The sequence below is a fragment of the Sinohyriopsis cumingii genome, unplaced genomic scaffold, assembly GCF_028554795.1.
Source record: "Sinohyriopsis cumingii isolate HCF-2022 unplaced genomic scaffold, ASM2855479v2 utg001324l, whole genome shotgun sequence".
In the NCBI taxonomy this organism is placed as follows: Eukaryota; Metazoa; Mollusca; class Bivalvia; order Unionida; family Unionidae; genus Sinohyriopsis; species Sinohyriopsis cumingii.
Window position 1 is genome coordinate 407,167 of NW_028315983.1, and position 21,729 is coordinate 428,895.

At 34.1% G+C, this 21,729-nt stretch overlaps 1 protein-coding gene across 1 annotated transcript in view; it reads right to left on the reverse strand.

The window, feature by feature from the left end:
• Positions 1–2,683: 2,683 nt before the first annotated feature.
• LOC149772644 (uncharacterized) overlaps positions 2,684–21,729 on the reverse strand; it is a 225,156-nt gene continuing 206,110 nt past the window's right edge. The window contains exons 34-36 of the mRNA XM_089947533.1: positions 20,463–20,546; positions 6,952–6,997; positions 2,684–4,823 (exon numbers count right to left, since the gene is read on the reverse strand). Coding sequence (XP_089803659.1) covers positions 4,616–4,823; positions 6,952–6,997; positions 20,463–20,546 — 338 coding nt within the window. The 3' untranslated portion in view covers positions 2,684–4,615. The remainder of the gene's footprint in view (positions 4,824–6,951; positions 6,998–20,462; positions 20,547–21,729) is intronic.

Genomic DNA, 21,729 nt, shown 5'->3' on the forward strand with positions numbered 1-21,729 from the left:
TGGGAGCTGTGTCATTACGGCAAAAATTTAGGAGAGAGAGAGAGAGAGAGAGAGACGCCATGTCAGAAATGTTAACAATAAAATAGACCAATTTAACTCATTCGGCCCCAGAGGTTTTTGTCATTTTTGAGTTATTTTTGTGCGTAGGAACGAGATTTGGGGTGCTATTTCTGAATACATCGTAATACAGCGGTTTTCAACAGATTATCCATGAGAATAATGCCTAGTTGTATTAGAAACATCAATTTCCATTGGTTATTTTGCTTGCGCATGAGCAGAAGGGTAAAAGTTGGGAGTTTTTTTTTTTTTTTTTTGGGATTAATAGACCCATCATTTTCGTATGGAGACCGCAATTTATTCCAAATGCCCACCTTATCCTAGTTTTTGCAAAGGTTCACCTGTCTGTGTTCAGTTAAGACAGGTATGCCTTAGATCTGAGGCCAAAAGGTCTAAAATCCGGACACAAAATCGCATTCCGATCTCGAGCGAATTTTGGGTGAAAAAAAACCGGGTCCAAAAAATGAGCTTATTCTCTTTGTATTTTGTAGTACAACTAGAACTTCCAGATTATTTGATACCATTTTAGAGCTATATCTGTCTGCTTTTTTTAATACCACCCACGTTGGTCTATCTTAAATGGCCTCGATGCTGCAGGGCTTTGAAGTAGGGTACAGCCTCATCACGCCTACAGACGGGATCGGGGCCGAATCGGTTATTAATACAATTGTAACATTTTTTATACCATATCTTGTACAACAAAAGATAATAGTCTTTTACTAGTTCTAAGACATCAATGCTGCAATCGGAAAACGTTATTTGATAAACCTCGCGGTGAACATATTAAAGTTCGTCACTAATTTATAAAAAACTTTTTTGCAATATATATTCATCATTATTTCAGCCACATCTCCATATTTCATATAAAAATCCTTAGTGCACCACAATCTTTTAGGGGAATTTTTTATTACTATAACATCATAATTATTATTTACTTTGTGGTCATCAAAACCATTACTAGCACAACTACTACATCTTCTTCTTCGTCTTTCTAAATAAGCAGTGCCATGGATATTATCATCATCTTTTATTATTACTAATGATGGCAATGATGATGATGATGATAACAATGATGATAATAATAATGAACTATGGGTTCTATAACTTATATTAACGGCTGCAATGATGATGATCATTAAGATGATAGGGAACTATTAAATACTGTACTATCAGGGATCAACATCATTATGAACAAGAGGAAATGCAGTTTCTTATTAGTATGGTGAAAGATCAAATATTCTCCCATTAACAAAGAAGCGGACTGTTGAAAACGCCTTACTTATTTCCAATTTAATTTTGTATTTTAAAAAAAATTTCACTTGCAAACATTTGAATGTTATATAGTCTGGCATTATCTACTTTAAAATTAGTTTTCATTTATCTCAAAGGGGAATTTCATTGTAGGTTTTGAGTAAGTTTAATGGTGGTGTGCTATTTGTTAATATTTATCTCAAAGGGGCATTTCGTCGTCGGTTTTGAAGTTTAATGGTGGTGTGCTATTGTTAATATTTATCTTGAAGGGGCATTTCATCGTCAGTTTTTAGTAAGTTTAATGGTGGTGTGCTATTGTTAATATTTATCTCGAACGGGCATTTCATCGTCGGTTTTGAGTAAGTTTAATGGTGGTGTGCTATTGTTAATATTTATCTCAAAGGGGCATTTCATCGTCAGTTTTGAGTAAGTTTAATGGTGGTGTGCTATTCTTAATATTTATCTCAAAGGGGCATTTCATCGACGGTTTTTATTAAGTTTAATGGTGGTGTGCTATTGTTAATATTTATCTCGAAGGGGCATTTCATTGTCGGGGCCCCGAGTGGTCTAAAGCACTCTCTGTTACGTATCGCTGCCATCTCACCTCTGTCTGCGTGGGTTCAAATTCTGGATTCAGCCAATGTGGGTATGTGAGAAAGCTTGCCAGTAGCTTCTCATGGGACGGTGGTTCTTTTCGGGGTTTTCCGGGTTCTTCCTCCACCATTAATACTGGCCACCATGTATAGCCTATTGTGTGCTGAAAAATGGCGTTAAACCCTACAACAACAACAACATTTCATTGTCAGTTTTTAGTAAGTTTAACGGTGGTGTGCTATTGTTAACATCCTCAACATTATTCAGCACCATCTTCTAAAATACTGATTACATATTTTATTTAGCCGTCTTAAACCAAATTGATAAATTTGTAAAAGCACACAGATGTCCTCCAGTATGACACTTTTAATGATGATATACTGTATATACACACTTATAAGACAAATCCAATTGCAAAGATCCTGATCTGCCAAAGTATAATGCACTGGCAGATCTGGATCTGTGCAGTTTGTTATGTGTAATCAGTAGAACAAACAACATATAACCTAGTCTGCAGGAGCATTATGCTACAGCAGATCAGAATCTTTGTTGTTAGCAATTTGACTTGACTTACAAACGAGTAAATATGGTATTTGTAGGAATTATCATGAAAAGGCACAGAAATTACATTTTGGACACCTGGGTTTTACTATGATTCCAGTAAAAAGGAATGTTATAAATATATCTGGCTACACAGAAGGATTAGATAAATTACTGAAAAGATGGATAGAAACATGAATAGTATGATCCCACTTTCACAAAAACTAAGGGAAGATGTGAAGGCTGTACAGAGCATTTTATTGTTGAAATGAGAAAAGAATCAAAAGACACATTTCTATAAAGACAAGTACTGGTTCCTTCCTGTCTGTTCCTGCCATACACCAATAATACATGTTCCCTCAAACCTAATTTACTACTTCAAAAACAGAGTATGACCATATAGAAAAGCCGAAAGTGTGCTCTACACTGCCAGAGATTTATCTCCAATACAGCCTTGCACTGAAATTTAACGTACATTTTAATGAGAAGCAGTTCAAAGCAAAACACTAACATATCAAATGCCCATGAAGCATATACAACTAAATTCTGTCTGGATTACATTCAGGTATATTTACAAATTGAAAATTCAATACTGATGACAAGAAAAATAGTATCAGGAAGCATTTTTGGAAAAATGTACATGTTTATGTTCCCATGGACATGAAAATTGATTTTCATGGCAATAAAAGTTGACAACTAAGTAATGCTGTCTATAAAAACTTGTGTATCCTTGGAGTTTTTTTCCCCAAAAATTGATCTTTATAAGATGTTATAAAAGGCAGCACAACCAAAGATGTCACTGATTGTTCAGGATTGAATTTGTATCATATGACATACAGGTATAACATACAGAGTTAAAAACTTGATAAATTTGTCTAGTTTGCATGTTTATGTATTCAGAACAAGAAAGAATTTCTTACCAAATGCACTTAATATTTCCATGCATCATCCAAAAATACTATATATTTTTCTGACTTGCGTATCTTTAGAAAACATGAAACAACTTTCAAAATTTATCAATAAAATTATTTAAACATAAAAGCAAAGGTGAACAATATGGAATTAAAGCTTCAGCAACAACGAAAACTTGGTATGAAGAAATAAACACAAATGAATGAACAAGAAACATTTAGTAAAGTCTACTGGAGAAAAATGTAAATTGAAATAATCCTTGAAAAAGCTGGTTTCCCCCACATATAATGTCATATGATGAAATCACTCCAAAATATTAAATGAACCCCTTTACTTTAAATGCTTGTTTATTAAGATAAAGGAAATTTAAAAATTATAACATTTGCCTAAATGAAATTGACATTTGGTTTAATTGATTCTGGGTATCTTACAATAATCAAGAAAAATTTTAAAGCTTAAAGAGTATAGCTGTACCATAACATGGTCACAAGTCTAATTTTCATGCCTAATTTCATGCAATGTTCTAAAACTGCCACAGATTTAATACTTTTGAAGGAAAAACTAAATAAATATACATCTCATGAAAGGTTCATTTTGTAAATTACATAAATAATTATAAAGTAAGCATTTGCAGTATATAATTTATTCAATTTGTGAAATATTACATACATGTGCTTACTACAGTCCTACCAATACATGTTTGTCTCTTGTTATTTGATATACAATATTTTGATGATTTGACTTCCCTATTAGTCATGAAAGACATCAGAATTTCCTTTCCTAAGACTTATTCATGACAAACATCTGGACTCTTTGTAATGCAATTCATAATAAATATAAAGTATTTTAAGAACTGGTTTTTTTAATGACAGCACAGTGAAAATTTGTATATTTTAAATAACTAATTTTGAAAGTATTTCAAGTATATTTGAATTACGAAAACGCAAAACTGTTACAAACCAGGTCTAGGATGAAAGAAGTATTCAAATACCAAAAACTTAGAAAATATGACAAAAATTATACACATGTAGATGACCAAATTGGGAAAATTTGTTAAGTGTGATCAAGCTTTCATTTCTGCAATGTCATCCAAGACTAAATTTTTGGGTACTGAACATTATAACAAGCATACAAAAGCAATAAATTTAAAATCTGTCACATTCTTATCATTGTCTTCTGGTCAGCTCTGTACCAAATAGTCATGAATGCCAAAACATTATTCATGAAGTCTTTTGGCCAGGTAGGTAAAGGAGGGTGAGATCTAAACTTCATCCTCCAAACTTTCCCCAGATGGTAGTTTGGGGTCAGCCTTATTTTCCATGAACTCGTCAATGATTTGTTGCATACTGTCACGGATGTCATCTGGTGTGTCAGGGTCCTGTTCCACCTGTGACTCTTCTGTGATGAAGGTTTTCTCCTCGCCATCTTGGATAACTGTCCGCTTATGGACCTGCTTTTTCATCAGCACTCTGCATGAAAAAGGTCATGATTGTCAGGTAGTATGTATGACCATTACATATAAAAAGTAGCAAATGGTCAATTATAGTTTATCACATGTATGGCCATTATATATAAAACTGGAGCAAATGGTCAATTATAGTTTATCACAGGTATGGCCATTATATATAAAACTGGAGCAAATGGTCAATTATAGTTTATCACAGGTATGGCCATTGTAAAGTGTCGAATTCTGAATTGCAGTGAACTTTAAAGTTGAATGCACTGAGCATTAAAAGTTTATCACATTTTAGCCAGAAAAGTTTTTGTGAAGAGGCACTTCGACCTTTCTTCGTTCATCTCTCCCCATGTCAGTGCAAACTTCAAAGGGGCAGCATTCCAACTCAGTGAAAATGACCGGGGTATCTTAACACGGTCCTTAGAAAGTAAACATTTGAGATACCAACCCTAACCGCTTGGTAGGAACCTATGTCCACTTATAATTTTTTCAAAGGGAAACTGTTACGCACAGTCATTCACAGATTCTGAGCTGTCTAAACCTGATGAAAGGAATTATTTCTTTGGGAAAAATTAGGGACTGCTGCCTACGATTGGACAGAATAAATTAAGGCGTACACTTTAGAGCAATCAGACTTTAAAGTGACGACCTTAGTCGAAATTCTTTCGTCTGAAAATTTCCTGAAACAGGAAAGAGTCTTGACTCTGTGGAAAGCCTAAAGAGAATAGTGCTTTCCTCGTTAAACAAGAAAGAGACCAGGTGGCCATCTTGTAAAAAGAAAGACAGGTTTTAGTGCTAGGACACACAAGTTCTAAAAGAGAACAGCAATAAAGAACAGCTTTCTGAGAGAGGTACGAGACAGTCTGAAGACAGAAGTCCGAGGAAAAGAAGGACGAGGTCAAAATAAAGGGACCAGAAGTCCATGAAGGGGCAAAGCATAGAGCTTAGGAAGGATGAACTAGGAGACGTTGATATATGGTCAAAAAGAGAAGAAGGTGATGCAAATCAAGTGTGGACATTGCGCTCTTTTCACCTCTCGTTATGATGATGAAATAAATCAAAATAAGACACACCTATTTAATTCTATTGATATAATCTAATTTGAAGTGGAACTGCCATTATTAATTTGTACTAATTAAATTTGTTATTTTCTTGTCAAAAGGGGCTCGTATTGCTTTATTTCTCCCAGTATTCTCGCTCAGTTCTCTGTTGAAATTCTAATCTTCTTTCACTCCTGCCAGGCTATAATATCGAGGAAGATCATCCTTTAGATAACACCAGCCAAATCCAATTACCCCCACCTTAATAAAAGGGCAACGTTACAGCCATTATATATATTATTGGAGCAGTTAATTAACAGTTAAGTATAGTTTATCATATGTATGGCCATTACATATAAAAAGTAGCAAATAGTGAATTATAGTCTATCATGTGTGATATCTCCCTAATCCTAATCAGGTAGTCTCTCTAATCATAGGAGAGACTACCTGATCTGAACTCAAATACTTGGCAGAAAAGTGAGAAAAATGTTCAGTCTTTCTTAAACTAATGTCTCCTAGAAATGAAGAGATGTCCCTTAAGTTGTGTCATGTGTTTCAAATGTCAAATTATCCACTTTAGTAAACAACAAGAACAGGAGCAGTGTACTGCAAGTGACTAGGAATTTTTTGGAGGTGATAAAGAGTGGTCTAGAGCAAACATTTGAGAAAAAATAAGAAAACTGAAACTGATATTTTCAGGAGAAAATTGCTTCAACTCAAAGTTCTACATGATTTTATAAATCAGATTACACTGAAGCAGAGCACATCTTAATTGGGTTTAAGCCCAATATTTTGGCCCTTCAGCCCCTGATCCAATTAAAACTCTGCTCATTCAAAATAATGCCCATTCTCTCTAAAAGCATTTTTTTTCCTGATGTACTGTTTCATGCTCAAGTGATTAAACTGTTTCTTAACTGTTTCTCTGCTAAAATTTCCTGGATCTGTACTTTTTGACCAAACTATACTTAGATCAATCTGATTAAAATCAGATCTCTTAATTATTATACTAATTATTATTGTCATTATAATTATTATTTACAAAAATATATAAAATCCTGAAATCTGAACTGTGCTAGGAAGTTCTCAGAGAGATATACTCACCTGGTGGTATGTGAATCACTGCCTTCCGCTCCCTCAACTGGTTCACCTGCACAGAAAAAGACATTTAAATTCACATTAACCTTTGGCTTAGTAGTATGGTGAATCACAATGGTATATTATGATTGTCTTCAACTACTGATTATGAGAAAGAGAGGAGTCCAAGAACTGACTGGGTATGGAGTATTAATAAAGGATTTTAGTTATTCTGAATTTGTCTTTTTTTTATATGCAATAATTGTTTTATCCATTTGATTTGGACCCTGTTTTAAATTAAATGAGCAGTAAAAACAGATCTAATTTAAGGTAACACTGTGAAAAAAAAGTAATTGCATGCTATTCTAAGCAGAAATAGAGTAAGAACAATGTAAATTATTTTCTTATTTGATACAATCTTCCCTCATTATCAATCAAAATTAAAATTACATAGTATGAAAATAGTAATGTACTAGTTCCATTAAACCGAAAGTGATATTAAGTACAAAAGTAATATACTGGTATTGTTGTATATAGTATAAAAAATATACTAGTATTGTAGACTAAACAAAGACAGATCAATCTATTTTATAATAAGAGGAAGTTATCCAGACCCCAAAAATGTGTTCTGCAAAACTCCAGGTGTCACATCAGCATCCATGAACTGATGTATTCCTACCCCCCTCCCCCCAGTGTCTGAGTTGCAAAATTTAAAAAAACCTTGTATGTTGTTGATGCTGTTACTTCCTACAGTGAAAGTGATACCTATGCCTCATGACGCTGTTGTCTCCATCACTAAAACGGTGATATATGTACCTCATTATTGTGCTGCTTCCACCACTAAAACAGTGATACATGTGCTTCATGAAGCTGTTGCTTTCATCACTAACAGTGATACCTGTGCCTCACTATGCTGTTGCTTCCATCACTAACACAGTGATACCTGTGCCTCACTATGCTGTTGCTTCCATCACTAACACAGTGATACCTGTGCCTCACTGTACTGTTGCTTCCATCACTAACACAGTGATACATGTGCCTCACTGTATTGTTGCTTCCATCACTAACACAGTGATACATGTGCCTCACTGTAATGTTGCTTCCATCACTAACACAATGATACCTGTACCTCACTATGCTGTTGCTTCCATCACTAACACAGTGATACCCGTGCCTCACTATGCTAGCAAATGTGAAACAATAGGATGTGCATAAAACTCCAGTTATTATTATCAACTGAGATTAACATTTTTAGCTGAAATAAACGAAGTGTTCCAAAGAAAAGAAGCATGTGTATCCAAGAAAACAGTTTGCAATGGAAGAGTATAAAGACGATGGTTAAAGTTTGTAAACAGTAGTTTATAAGTACATTGGTTACAGTTTGTAACAACAGTGTCTAAAGGCACTGGTTACAGTTTGTAACAGAAGTGTCTAAGGACATTGGTTACAGTTTGTAACAGTAGTGTATCAAGACAATGGTACAACAATTAAGACATTCAACATAAGTAACTTTCTACTCAGCAGACTTGTAATATTCATGAAGTGTTTTCTATACCATGCTAGGATGAATTAGAGCAAACTAATATGTAGGAGTAATGTATTATGATACTATACAGGTGATATGAACACCGATCAAGGTATGCTGACATACATTTAACTAAATGATCATAATTTTCTAAATTAAACTTTTGAAAATTTCTGTCGTATTATGTGAAGGCTTTCTAATTTTGGCTTACATACCATGCTGAGGTTGCATTCTCAGGTTTAATACAACAAATCTTGCAAAGACAAAGCAACTTACCTAAAAAAAGCATTTCTTTACAAGAAATAGCGTATTTCTCACATGATGAGAGCAGCGGCCTAACTGTCAAAAACTTTTTAAATAGTACATGTATCAGGTAGGTTTATTTTCAGATGGTCAATGACAGATAGGTACAAGTACCATATACCTGCTTATAAGTCGAGTCAAACAGCAAACTATAAAGATCCTAATCTGCCATAGCATAATGCACCTGCAGATCTGGGTCTGTTTTGTTTGTTCTACTGATTGATACTGACAAACTGCACAGACCCAGATCTGATGACACATTACATGATGGCAGATCTGAGTCTGTGCAGTTTGCAGTTGGAACTGAATTACAAGCATGCATATTTAGTACTGTTGGAGGAAAAGAGGGAAAGGACTTGAGCAAAGTGAAATTACAAGCAGATAAGTGAGACATATTATCATGCACATTATTTTTATTATAACACAATAATAAAATATAATATATTATATTAACGAACATCAGATGCACAGAATAATTCAATCCTTATCACTGATACTGAACCAAATTTTGCTTACTGATGAATCATAAAATTGAATATACAGGATGGTGCAGTGAAGGTTGTTTTAATACCAATATGTACCTTTAATCATCATTCTGATATACAAGACACTGTGTGTGTGATTTGGATTTTTAATGTAGCTTTAACAATTTTTCAGTCATATCGCTATGATGTCTGCAGTGTGGCAGTTTATAGTGATGTCTAGCACTGGGGCATCATGCCGCAGACATGTATGTGCATGATGTCCCACCCAGTTACATTATCCTGACACCAGGCCGACCAGTCCTAACACTAACCTCTTAATTCTGAGAGCCAAGTGAGGCAGCTGTTAGTACCATTTTTGTAAGTCTTTGGCATGACTTGGCTGGGGATCGAAGGAGCGGATGATATACAAGACAATGCAGTGCTGCCCAGAAAAAGTTCCGTTTTAAATCCAATATGTACCTGTATAACTAGGCACTCTTAAGAAAAAAAGGCTGAAAAATTTAACAAGATAGTGGTCTGCATGTCTAAAACCAAACAAAAATAAAATAAAACATTTTTAAAAACAAATAGATTCTTATAACAGATATAATTTTTACTAAGAAACAGAAGAAAAAAATGTCCTATATGAAATGATAATCTGTTACCATTTTCATAACTTTGCAATTTGAGACAAATCATAAGTGGGAAGGCTTTCTCTCAAACACTTCCATAAGAATTCAATATAAGCATTAGGCAAACGAGGAGTGGGAAGGTTCCTCTTCAATAATTTTCCAAAACAATTCTTTATGCATTAGACACTCAGCATGAATGGGAGGGCATTCTCTCTAATACTTTTCTATAACAATTCTATATGCATTTGACAAAGCATGAATGGGAGGGCATTCTCTCTAATACTTTTCTATAACAATTCTATATGCATTTGACAAAGCATGAATGGGAGGGCATTCTCTCTAATACTTTTCTATAACAATTCTATATGTATTTGACAAAGCATGAATGGGAGGGTATTCTCTCCAATACTTTTCCATAACAACAGGGACAGGGGGATGACAAAACCACCCCAGCAGATGGGACAGATTGCCTCCACATCCAATTAGTCATCATCTACCGCAGGGATCAATCCTTTCTCCTCTTTCTCATTTCCATAAATGATCTGCCACTGAAAATAGGCAACTGTATTTCATAAACCGACTTACATGCAGCTGATATCACACTATCAAATTTCAAACAGTAAATCAGACCTAGAGGTCGCCCTTTAGATAGCCTTATTTGGAACAGATTCCTGGTGTATCGAAAATGACATGAGAGCAAACACATAAAAGACTAAAGTTTTAATGATCACTACCAAACAAAAGAAACTGGAAAATAAGAATCTGAACCTGAATGAAATTTGCCTACAAATGGTTACCCCTAACAAAATCCTTGGGGTGACAACAATTTGCAATGGAATGAACAAATTTAAGTCATGTCATAAAGTCAATCCATGTCTGTGGTTAATTAGCAATATAAGGTCATGTCTTTCAACTAAACGAAGATTAGTATTTTAGATATGCTATATACAATCATACCTAGTATACTGTAATATGATCCGGGGAAACACTTCAAACAATAATAGTTACAAATAATTCCACTTGCAAAACAAGCATGCAGAATCATCTGAGACAACGCTGAAAACATCTCAGATGCAATGAACAATATCAAAATGTTCACAGTAAGTGAGAAAAATTATTTTTGAGATATGGATTTGGATATTTTGTATTAATGCAGCTTTAACAATTTTTCAGTCATAATGCTACGATGTCTGCAGTGTGGCAGCCTATAGTAATGTCTAGCAATGGGTCATCATGCCGCAGACATGTAGCATGATGTCCCACCCAGTCGCATTATCCTGAAACCAGGCCGACCAGTCCTAACACTTGCCTCTTAATGCTGAGTGCCTAGTGAGGTAGCTGTCTGCACCATTTTTATGAGTCTTTAGTATGGCTTGGCTGGCATTTGAACATGTGACCTCCTGCATCCAAGTCGGACGCTCCAACTGTAAGGCCACCGGAGTCGTCCAATATTTTTGAGACAGGCTAGGTATATGCACAAAGTTTCAAACAATATGGCCCCTATATATCAATGAAAGATTTCATGCAAGAAAAACAAGGCAATGCTTCCAGTTTCAGATCAATTTCAGATAACCACCTTTCCGTCCCAAAACCAAATAAAGAAATAAGTTACTTGAGTGATGACAAATTTTGAGTAATTGATGTTTGAGTTAATGAAGATGTACTGTACAAGTTGGGTACAACTGTAAACAACACAGATCTGCTGTTGCATAATGAACTGGCAGATCACTGCCTGTGGAGTCTGCAATTGGAACTGATTTTTACACAAGTATATACAGTAACTCAGCTTGTCAACAAATAGCATCACAATGGATCCGCTGTGATACTACACTGGCTAGCATTATTATAGAATCAGACACTTTTACAATTAATATATAATTTTCATCTTCATCAATAAATTTTTTATAAAGGAAGCTTTTGTCATTATTTTCATCAGTTATAGCACAACATTTATGGTATGTATTATTTCTGATAAACATTTTGAGCACAACATTTATGGGTACTCATTATTTCTGACAAATAACAGTATTTATCTTCCAAGCAATCAAAACACTATTTCCTTGTTTCTGCTGACAACATGCACATCTGTAAGACCAGTCACATGATTGCAGGGACGTTCCTGATTATATTCCTATTTGGATTGTACCGTATTTGTAGAATTTTGCAATGACAGGAGATCTTGAGGAATCAAAGTCAAGGGGAAATCATGAAAGTTCTATGATTATACTAGTAAACTGGAAATATAAAGAACATCCATGTTTTTAGACTATGATTTTCAGATTGGCACACTTTCAGTTTCATCCTATGCACCCTTTTGTGCAGAAGCATTTAATCAGAGGGACTTGTTACATCTGACAGAGAAGAACCTAAAGTAGAGGCTGGTGCTCAGTTTATACTGATGAGAAAGTGGACCATTCGAGATATTAAAGGGCACAAAAGATTACAGACATTATAATATAAGGACGATAGAATCTTTATCCTTGACATAAGGGTTGTCTATACAAGGACAATAGAATCTTTCTTCTTGACTGTACAAGGACAATAGAAGCTTTATCTTATCTGCATGGGTTGCCTATACAAGGCCAATATAATCTTTATTATTGACTATGGGTTGCCTATACAAGGACAATTACAGTCTTTATTCTTGACTGTATGGGATGCCTATACAATAAAATAACAATAAAATCTTTATTCTTGACTGTATGAGTGGCCTATACAAGGACAATACAATCTTTATTCTTGACTGTATGGGCTGTCTATACAAGGCCAATAAAATCTTTAGCATTGACTGTATGAGTTGTCTATACAAGGATAACAGAATCTTTATTATTGACTATGAGTTGTCTATACACGGACAATAGAATCTTTATTCTTGACTGTATGGGACGCCTATAGAAGAACAATAAAATCTTTATTCTTGACTGTATGGGATGCCTATAGAAGAACAATAAAATCTTTATTCTTGACTTTGCCTATACAAGGACAACAGAATCTTTATTCTTGACTGTATTGGTTGCCTATCAAAATCTTTGCTCCAGATGAAGAAACATTGGCAAAAATGCAGACATTTTTAAAGATATTAAAATTAAGCAAGGGAATCTGATTTTCAGTATTCAGTCCAAAGTTGTCAGTGTAGTATTCTGTAAACACAGTCATGTTGTATGATGTGTGTTCAGTCAATATCAACCATGCTAATGGGAAAGTTCTGGATGTTCCATGCACATTTCAAATGATAGTTATAACCTGATCCTTGTCAAAACAAACAGAGCCCAATAATCAAATGCACTCTAAAATAATTTGGATCATTACACTGTTTGAAATTCGAAAAGGCATGATTAACAACTTCAATACTTGGGAGACAGTTTTGTAGAAGAAGTTTGGTTTTGTGGTTTTGACAAAATACCCAACTTGTTAAATTCTGATCTAGATCTCTGAGAATGTTTATGAAATACCATGAAAAATGAATCCATCTGAATATTCATAGAATTATGCAAAGAGGAAAAAAAGGCAGCTGATGCACTTAATTCTGATTACTGATATCCATAATCTGACTTTGAATCTGATTCCTCTATTGGCAAAATGGGGGGGGGAATGTTTAATCTCTGAATTTAAATTGGATTAAAATAGCATACACAAAGATGAATATGCTCAAAATAAAAATCTCACAAATAACTCTTGTGCAAATACCTTTAAAATGAGTTGCCATGGCAAACAGGTATTAAAAATATCTCTTACCTTGTATTAAGAATTAAATGTGTAGCTAAAACATGTATGCTTCAAAGAAAAGCAAAGTTTTCAATGCATATTACTGAAGCCTGTAGATACGAATGATTTGAATGACAAAACAGTGCTCTGATAAGCAGTCACAAAATTTCATCATCATGCAGCAAACCTTATGTTAAAAAAAAGAAGCAATGGCCTGTATATCCTGCAAAAACAAATATAAAACAGAGATAAATATCAAATAAAATTGGCAGTGATGATGCCACAACCTGGAAAGAGTTACTGTTTTCCCATTTAACGTGGACTGAATTCAAACCTCCATCTGCTTTAAAAATAAGGCCTCTTCTTGTTTGGTCCAAGAAAATGTGTCAGAGCAGATGCTAACTTCAAATGGTAATTATTTTAAGTCACAAATATATTTCTGGTGCAACCAATATAAAAGGAAGGGTTACTAAAATAAAATGGTGGGCAACCAAGATAAATGGAAGGGCTACTATGATTCAGTGGTGTGCTTCTAAAATAAAAGAGTCAGATACTAAAATACAAGGGTGAGTTATCAAGATAAAATGGTGTTTTTTTTAACTAAGAAGGATGAGCTATCAAGATAAAAGAGTCAGATACTAAAATACAAGGGTAAGTTCTCAAGATAAAATGGTATTTTTCTTAACTAAGATAGAAGGATGAGCTATCAAGATAAAAGAGTCAGATACTAAAATACAAGGGTGAGTTATCAAGATAAAATAGTGTTTTTTTAACTAAGAAGGATGAGCTATCAAGATAAAAGAGTCAGATACTAAAATACAAGGGTGAGTTGTCAAGATAAAATGGTGTTTTTTTTAAACTAAGATAGAAGGATGAGCTATCAAGATAAAAGAGTCAGACACTAAAATACAAGGGTGAGTTATCAAGATAAAATGGTGTCTTTTTAAAACTAAGATAGAAGGATGAGCTATCAAGATAAAAGAGTCAGATACTAAAATACAAGGGTGAGTTATCAAGATAAAATGGTGTTTTTTTTAAACTAAGATAGAAGGATGAGCTATCAAGATAAAAGAGTCAGACACTAAAATACAAGGGTAAGTTCTCAAGATAAAATGGTATTTTTCTTAACTAAGATAGAAGGATGAGCTATCAAGATAAAAGGGTCAGATACTAAAATACAAGGGTGAGTTATCAAGATAAAATGGTGTTTTTTTTAAACTAAGAAGGACGAGTTATCAAGATAAAAGAGTCAGATACTAAAATACAAGGATGAGTTATCAAGATAAAATGGTGTTTTTTTAAACTAAGATAGAAGGATGAGCTATCAAGATAAAAGGGTCAGATACTAAAATACAAGGGTAAGTTCTCAAGATAAAATGGTGTTTTTTTTTAACTAAGAGGATAAGCTATCTAGATAAAAGAGTCAGATATTAAAATACAAGGGTGAGTTATCAAGATAAAATGGTGTTTTTTTATAACTAAGATAGAAGGATAAACTATCAAGATAAAAGGGTCAGATACTAAAATACAAGGGTGAGTTATCAAGATAAAAGGGTCAGATACTAAAATACAAGGGTAAGTTCTCAAGATAAAATGGTGTTTTTTTTAAAACTAAGAAGGATGAGCTACCAAGATAAAAGAGTGGTTGACTAAAATACAAGGGTGGGCTACTAAGGTACATGTAAAAGGGTGGGTTACTAAAATAAATGGGTAGACTAATAAGATGAATGGGTGGTTAGCATATGCAGGCCACATGAAACAAAAAAGATCTGTGGTTGAAAAGCTGTGATGAATCAAACCTATTTTGGCATAAACACACACACACACACACACACACACACACACACACACACACTCTCTCACTTTGAAATTTGTGATGAATTTGTTGGCAAGTTTTAGTTGAGCTTATGTGCAAAGTACCCATCACTTAATAAGACATAATAAGGAGTTTATTGGCACTTAAGAGACATCTTCATTTTGAAAAATATTTGCCTACAGTCTGCTATTACACAGTCAGTGAATGTTTCCAAGAACAAGGGCATCTATAATAAGGCTTAAATACCCACCTATCCACAGGTACTTAAAACTGTCTTGTAATAAGGCTTAAATACCCACCTATCCAAAGGTACTTAAAACTGTCTGTAATAATGCTTAAATACCCAAATATCCACAGGTACTTAAAAGCATCTATAATAATGCTTAAATACCCACATATCCAAAGGTACTTAAAACTGTCTGTAATAAGGCTTAAATACCCACATATCCAAAGGTACTTAAAACTGTCTGTAATAAGGCTTAAATACCCACATATCCAAAGGTACTTAAAACTGTCTGTAATAAGGCTTAAATACCCACATATCCAAAGGTACTTAAAACTGTCTGTAATAATGCTTAAATACCCACATATCCACAGGTACTTAAAAGCGTCTATAATAATGCTTAGATACCCACATATCCACAGGTACTTAAAAGCATCTATAATAATGCTTAGATACCCACATATCCACAGGTACTTAAAAGCGTCCATAATAATGCTTTGATACCCATATATCCACAGGTACTTAAAACTGTCTGTAATAATGCTTAAATACCAACATATCCACAGTTAATTAAAAGTATCCATAATAATGCTTAAATACTGACATATCCACAGGTAATTAAAAATGTCTATCATAATGCTTAAATACCCATAGGTACTTAAAACTGTTTGTAATAATGCTTAAATACCTACATTTCCACAGGTATTAAAAGTGTCTATAATAATGCTTAAATACCCACATATCCAGGTACTTAAAAGTGTCTATAATAATGCTCAGATACCCACAGGTACTTAAAAGTGTCTAAAATAATGCTTAAATACCACATATCTATAGGTATTTAAAAGTTTCTGTAATAATGCTTAAATACCCACATATCTACAGGTACTTAAAAGTGTCTATAATGATACTTAAATACCCACATATCTACATGTACTTAAAAGTTTCTGTAATAATGCTTAAAATACCCACATATCTACAGGTATTTAAAAGTTTCTGTAATAATGCTTAAATACCCACATATCTACAGGTACTTAAAAGTGTCTATAATGATACTTAAATACCCACATATCTACATGTACTTAAAAGTTTCTGTAATAATGCTTTAAATACCCACATATCTACAGGTATTTAAAAGTTTCTGTAATAATACTTTAAATACCAATATATCAGCTAGTATTTCCTAGGTACTTTGTTCACAGCCTCAACCAAACCTTACCATTAACTATAAAAAGACAAAACTCACATTGAATAAGTTTAACATGTACATTTGTCCTATCCCCTTTTGTGATGTAGATTGTAGGCCCTATCACACATACAGTGTATTTGTTCAAGGTTGAATGATTTGCATTTAACAGCACATAAACACATAATAGACTATCTAGTGCCAAAAGAATGGGAGTAAAGTGCGTTGCCCAGAAACACACCACGACAGCCAACCCAGGCTGGTCTTGATTGGATTTTGATCCACCGATAGTGAATCTGACATGCTAGCCACTGAGCCATTGCAACTCATTTATCAATATTTGACACAAGAAAGGAAACTCCTTACCATAAATAAATACAAACTAGGCGAAAAATTTTGATCAATAACCAACTCCAGAGACTTTGCTCTTGTTGAGACACAAAACACTGACTGATAGACAAGCTGTGAGAGGACTGCAAATGGCAAATGATATCCCTTTTTAATCACTTTTTCTGTCCATGATCCTGATCTCATTGCTAGGTCTTGACTGTTGTATGATATGGTGTGGATCTGGATTACATTTCTTCAAAATATCTGCATGGGTAATAAAGCAACCTGATGGAAAGGTAAAAAGAGCACTGACTTGCATTATTCCTTACTGTGACCTTGATAATGAGGATGGAGGCATGACTAAACATATGTGAGGTTCTGTCAAGTCAAAATATATAAAGGTACAAGATTCATTCCATTATTTTCACTGGTTTAAAAGTTATCATAGACATGGGTGGAGGCCACCGCTGCTTATGATATGTGACTCACTGACTTGTCAGAATATACAAGTGGCTTATTCAAATGTCAGAATATACAAGTGGCTTATTCAAATATATTTTGAAGTTCAGAAGGATAGATATAAAAAGTTACATTTTCCCTCCTTGTGACCTTTACTTTGATGGAAGGGTCAGGGATATAGTATGGACACACCAACTATAAATGATAAATGACACGCTAAAGTTTCATTAAAATATCTTAAGTGGTTCTGAAGTTTTACATCTTCAACACTGCAGGCCACATGGACCAAAAATGTATAGTCCATGGGCCATATATATGTGTAGTCCATGGCCTTAAATATACACATTATAGTAATTATACTACAATAATAAAACTTACTTTTTTGTTATAGTACAGGTTGCAATAAATGTTGAACCAATGCACTGCACAATAATACAAGTCACTGAATTGCATTTTTCTTACAAATAATCTTGACATTGAGGCTAGTATGGTATACTACAAAACCAAATTGTGACCATTTTACAATGTGACAAAACCTGTCATGGAAGGCTTGACTGTATCAACATTCAGTTTGCTAAATCAGTATTATTTCCTCAGTTTAAGGAGTCCAAGATGATTAATCCTTAAGTTCTAATTTAATCTGGGTTTCTAATATTTTGGTTTAATTTCTTTTCATTATCTCAGTCAGACAGGATCCAGACACCCTGTAGAATTCTGAAGTCAAATCAAACCTGATGGCTGACTGTATGCTGTCACAGAAGCATAATGTCTACGAGATCCAAAAGGTCATAGCTGCCATTTTCATTGCAATATTTCTCCCATGGCAAGACTCAGGATATGTCGTATAAATCTTTGACAAGTGGGCGCAAGCTTATTATGGAACTTTCTGACTTACAGATTTGTGTAAAACTTGTGAAGGAAGAGAGAGCTCATTCAGAATGGGTATGTGATGCTAGATTCAAAGCAATATCAGTGGAAAAAGATACATGTATTGAAATCCTCGTGTATTCTATTGTCTGATTACAAAATATAAAGACTGTATCCAGTCTGACTGATTCATGCAGGAAAGAGAAAATTAATACTCTGATAAAAACTGAAACAACACAGTCCAGATTAATTAAACAAGGATAGTCTGATTGATGACCTGTCATGAAAATTAAGACAGTAACATGTAACAGTGATGGGGACAATTTTTAGGAATGTGTTTATTTGCATTTAAATAAAATAAAAACAAAAAAACCCCACAAACACCATGCAAATGTCTTTTGAAGTTGAGAAGCTAACTGCCTTCTGTGACCAAAGAGTTCAAATTTGAATATTTAAGAACTGGTTGGAACCAACCAAGTTCAGAACATTACAAAGTCAGATACATTTTGAAACTCATTTCTTTGTCCATTTATCTCATATTTTTGCTTCATTATTTATACTTACTGGTACATGGTCAGACATGCAGTGTTAAATTCTAAGCCTCTAACATGTAAGCCTTAGAAAACAGAAGAACTGACCTGCATTAGCATTGAGTTCAAGCTGAGGCAAATGTTTCTTTGCTCTTCTATAGCCAAGCCAGAAGGGTGGGGTGGGGGAAGGCGATTTTACAATAAAGGGTAACAGACAACCTATCAAGGCAAAACATAAAAAATGATGACACTGCAGAGTACAGAATAAATAAAATATTTAAACTGCAAGTTCAATGGATGTTATTTTTTTTTTTTTTAAGTTATATTCAATGTTAATGTTAGTAGTGGGTAAAACTTGATGTTTCTTAAGAGAAAAAAATAATTATCAGCAACATAATTATCATAATTATTGTAAGCAGCCCAAAATCATATTTCACAACAGCTAAAGCAAATGTATACAAGATGATAGCAATGTCCATTTTGGGCCAACAGTGAACTGTGTACACCCAGTATTCATATTGATAAATCTCTACATTTTCAGCTGCAGCTACTACTGATGAATACATTTTCCCCAAAAGCTTTCTCAATAAATTCTAAAGAAAATCTTTGTAACTATTATTATTGTAGCAATATGTAACAAAACTTGACCTATTGATAAGTGTATCATTCCTGTATAGTAGTTAGTCATTTTCATAATGAATATTTCTTGCATGGTTGCAACCCCATTTAAGTAATGGTTGGTCAACCTTCTTTCCATCTGGGTTTCCGGCTAGTGTGTGTATTAAAACTTAACATCTTTCTGCACCCACGGGTAGCTAACAAAGGCAGAACTTAATATCCAAGATTTCAGTATGTGAACTGGCTCCATTCTCATCTACACAGTATGCTAGCTCAATGGAGGTTAACCGCTAGCAGAGGCATATTTGCAGATGAACTGGTCAGAATAACAAAACATTACCAGTATTGCATACAAGTACTAACCATGGCAGGTCTTAAACACATGACCTTCTTAACACAAGTCTGTAATGCCAAACTCTAAGATGTGGTGTTAGGTATCTAGTATGCAACCACCATAAAGATCTAGGCATTGCTGGTATCTTATTTGCTGCACGAGATTTCAACAGTCAATAGATGAGAGTTTGTGACTGGTATATATTCCAACTTGTGCAACCTCTCACAGCCTGGATAATTCAGCGATATTACATACATGCCTTAAAGCTCCGAGGTTCAAGGTTTGATCCTGGAAGATGGCACATGTGAAGGTGAGTGGTTGTTCATCCAAGTTTATTGTTATGTTCACAGTCACTACTCTTGTTTGCTGGAGGACAGGGGTGTCGTAACTTGTTTTTTTTCTCTAGTTTACTACATTGTCATAACTTATTTTTAACCTATAATACTGACAGTCAACTTAGTTTAATCCCTGACAAGAAGATCTGGGTGTAAAAAGTTCCCATGTGGACGGCATTCTGAAGCCCACGCAAAGTCAATCTCAAAATCTAACCTGTTTGGGGGTCATATACAAGAACTTCATCCTCATCTGAATCCCCAACCTCTGGATCTATAAATACTGGTCCTGGCTTTTGAGCTATGGGGAGCATAAAACAACAAACATACCATAAAGCTTTTATTTCATCTTCTTATCATTATTAACAGTTTGTCAATTAACTCTATATATAGATATATATATATAGATCTGCCATCTTTACACTGCTGATTAGGTTTATCACTTAGTTTTGGCTTAATCTGACTCAATATCTGCATTCAGAATTTTCAGATATTGGTCTTGAAGAACATATAGTAAAAATGGAACCCCTTTTTGGACTGTTTACCTTAAATGTATAGATTATATCATAACATGCTATATGTAAAAAATTATGTTAATATAATTTACCAAGAGTATGATCCTTACAACCTTTTGGGCTAGTGTGTACCTTTTGTCTACACTGACATTGTGAATTTGCACGCTTGGCTTTCATTATAAAATTTAATTTGCCATCAAGTCAGAGCTCAATGTATGATCTAATGCCTCAAAATCTGAGGTACTCTGTTCTTGTTTAACTACATTTTTTCCCCATGTGCGGGTTATACCTTCCACTGCATAGTTCAATGGTTATACTTTCCATTGCAGAGTGGCAATGGTTATAATTTCCACTGCATTTAATAATGGTTATACTCTCCACTGCAAAGTTCAATAGTTATACTTTTCACTGCATAACAATGGTTATACTTTCCATTGCATTTAATAATGGTTATAATCTCCACTAAATATTGACAATGGTTATACTCTACACTACATAATGACAATGATAATACTTTCCACTGCATAGTGACAACAGTTATACATTTCATTGCATATGACAATGGTTATACTCACCACTGCATAGTTCAATGGTTATACTTTCCATTGCACAGTGGTAATGGTTATACTTTCCACTGCATACTGTTAATGGTTATACTTTCCACTACATAGTGATGAATAAGAACCAGGACTCCTCATCACTGTTCATTTGTTGTATGATTTTGAGAGAACAGTGTAGACCCTTAAATGTCAGTGTATTTTGTAACAGCAGTTCTGGGTCTATTCCATTCAAATTTGGCCGTGCATTATACATGTATACATCACATCCTCCATCTGTGAATAGCTATAATATCCACAGACATACAGACACACACACACACACATACACATATATATATATATATATATATATATATATATATATATATATATATATATATATATATATATATATATATATATACATATA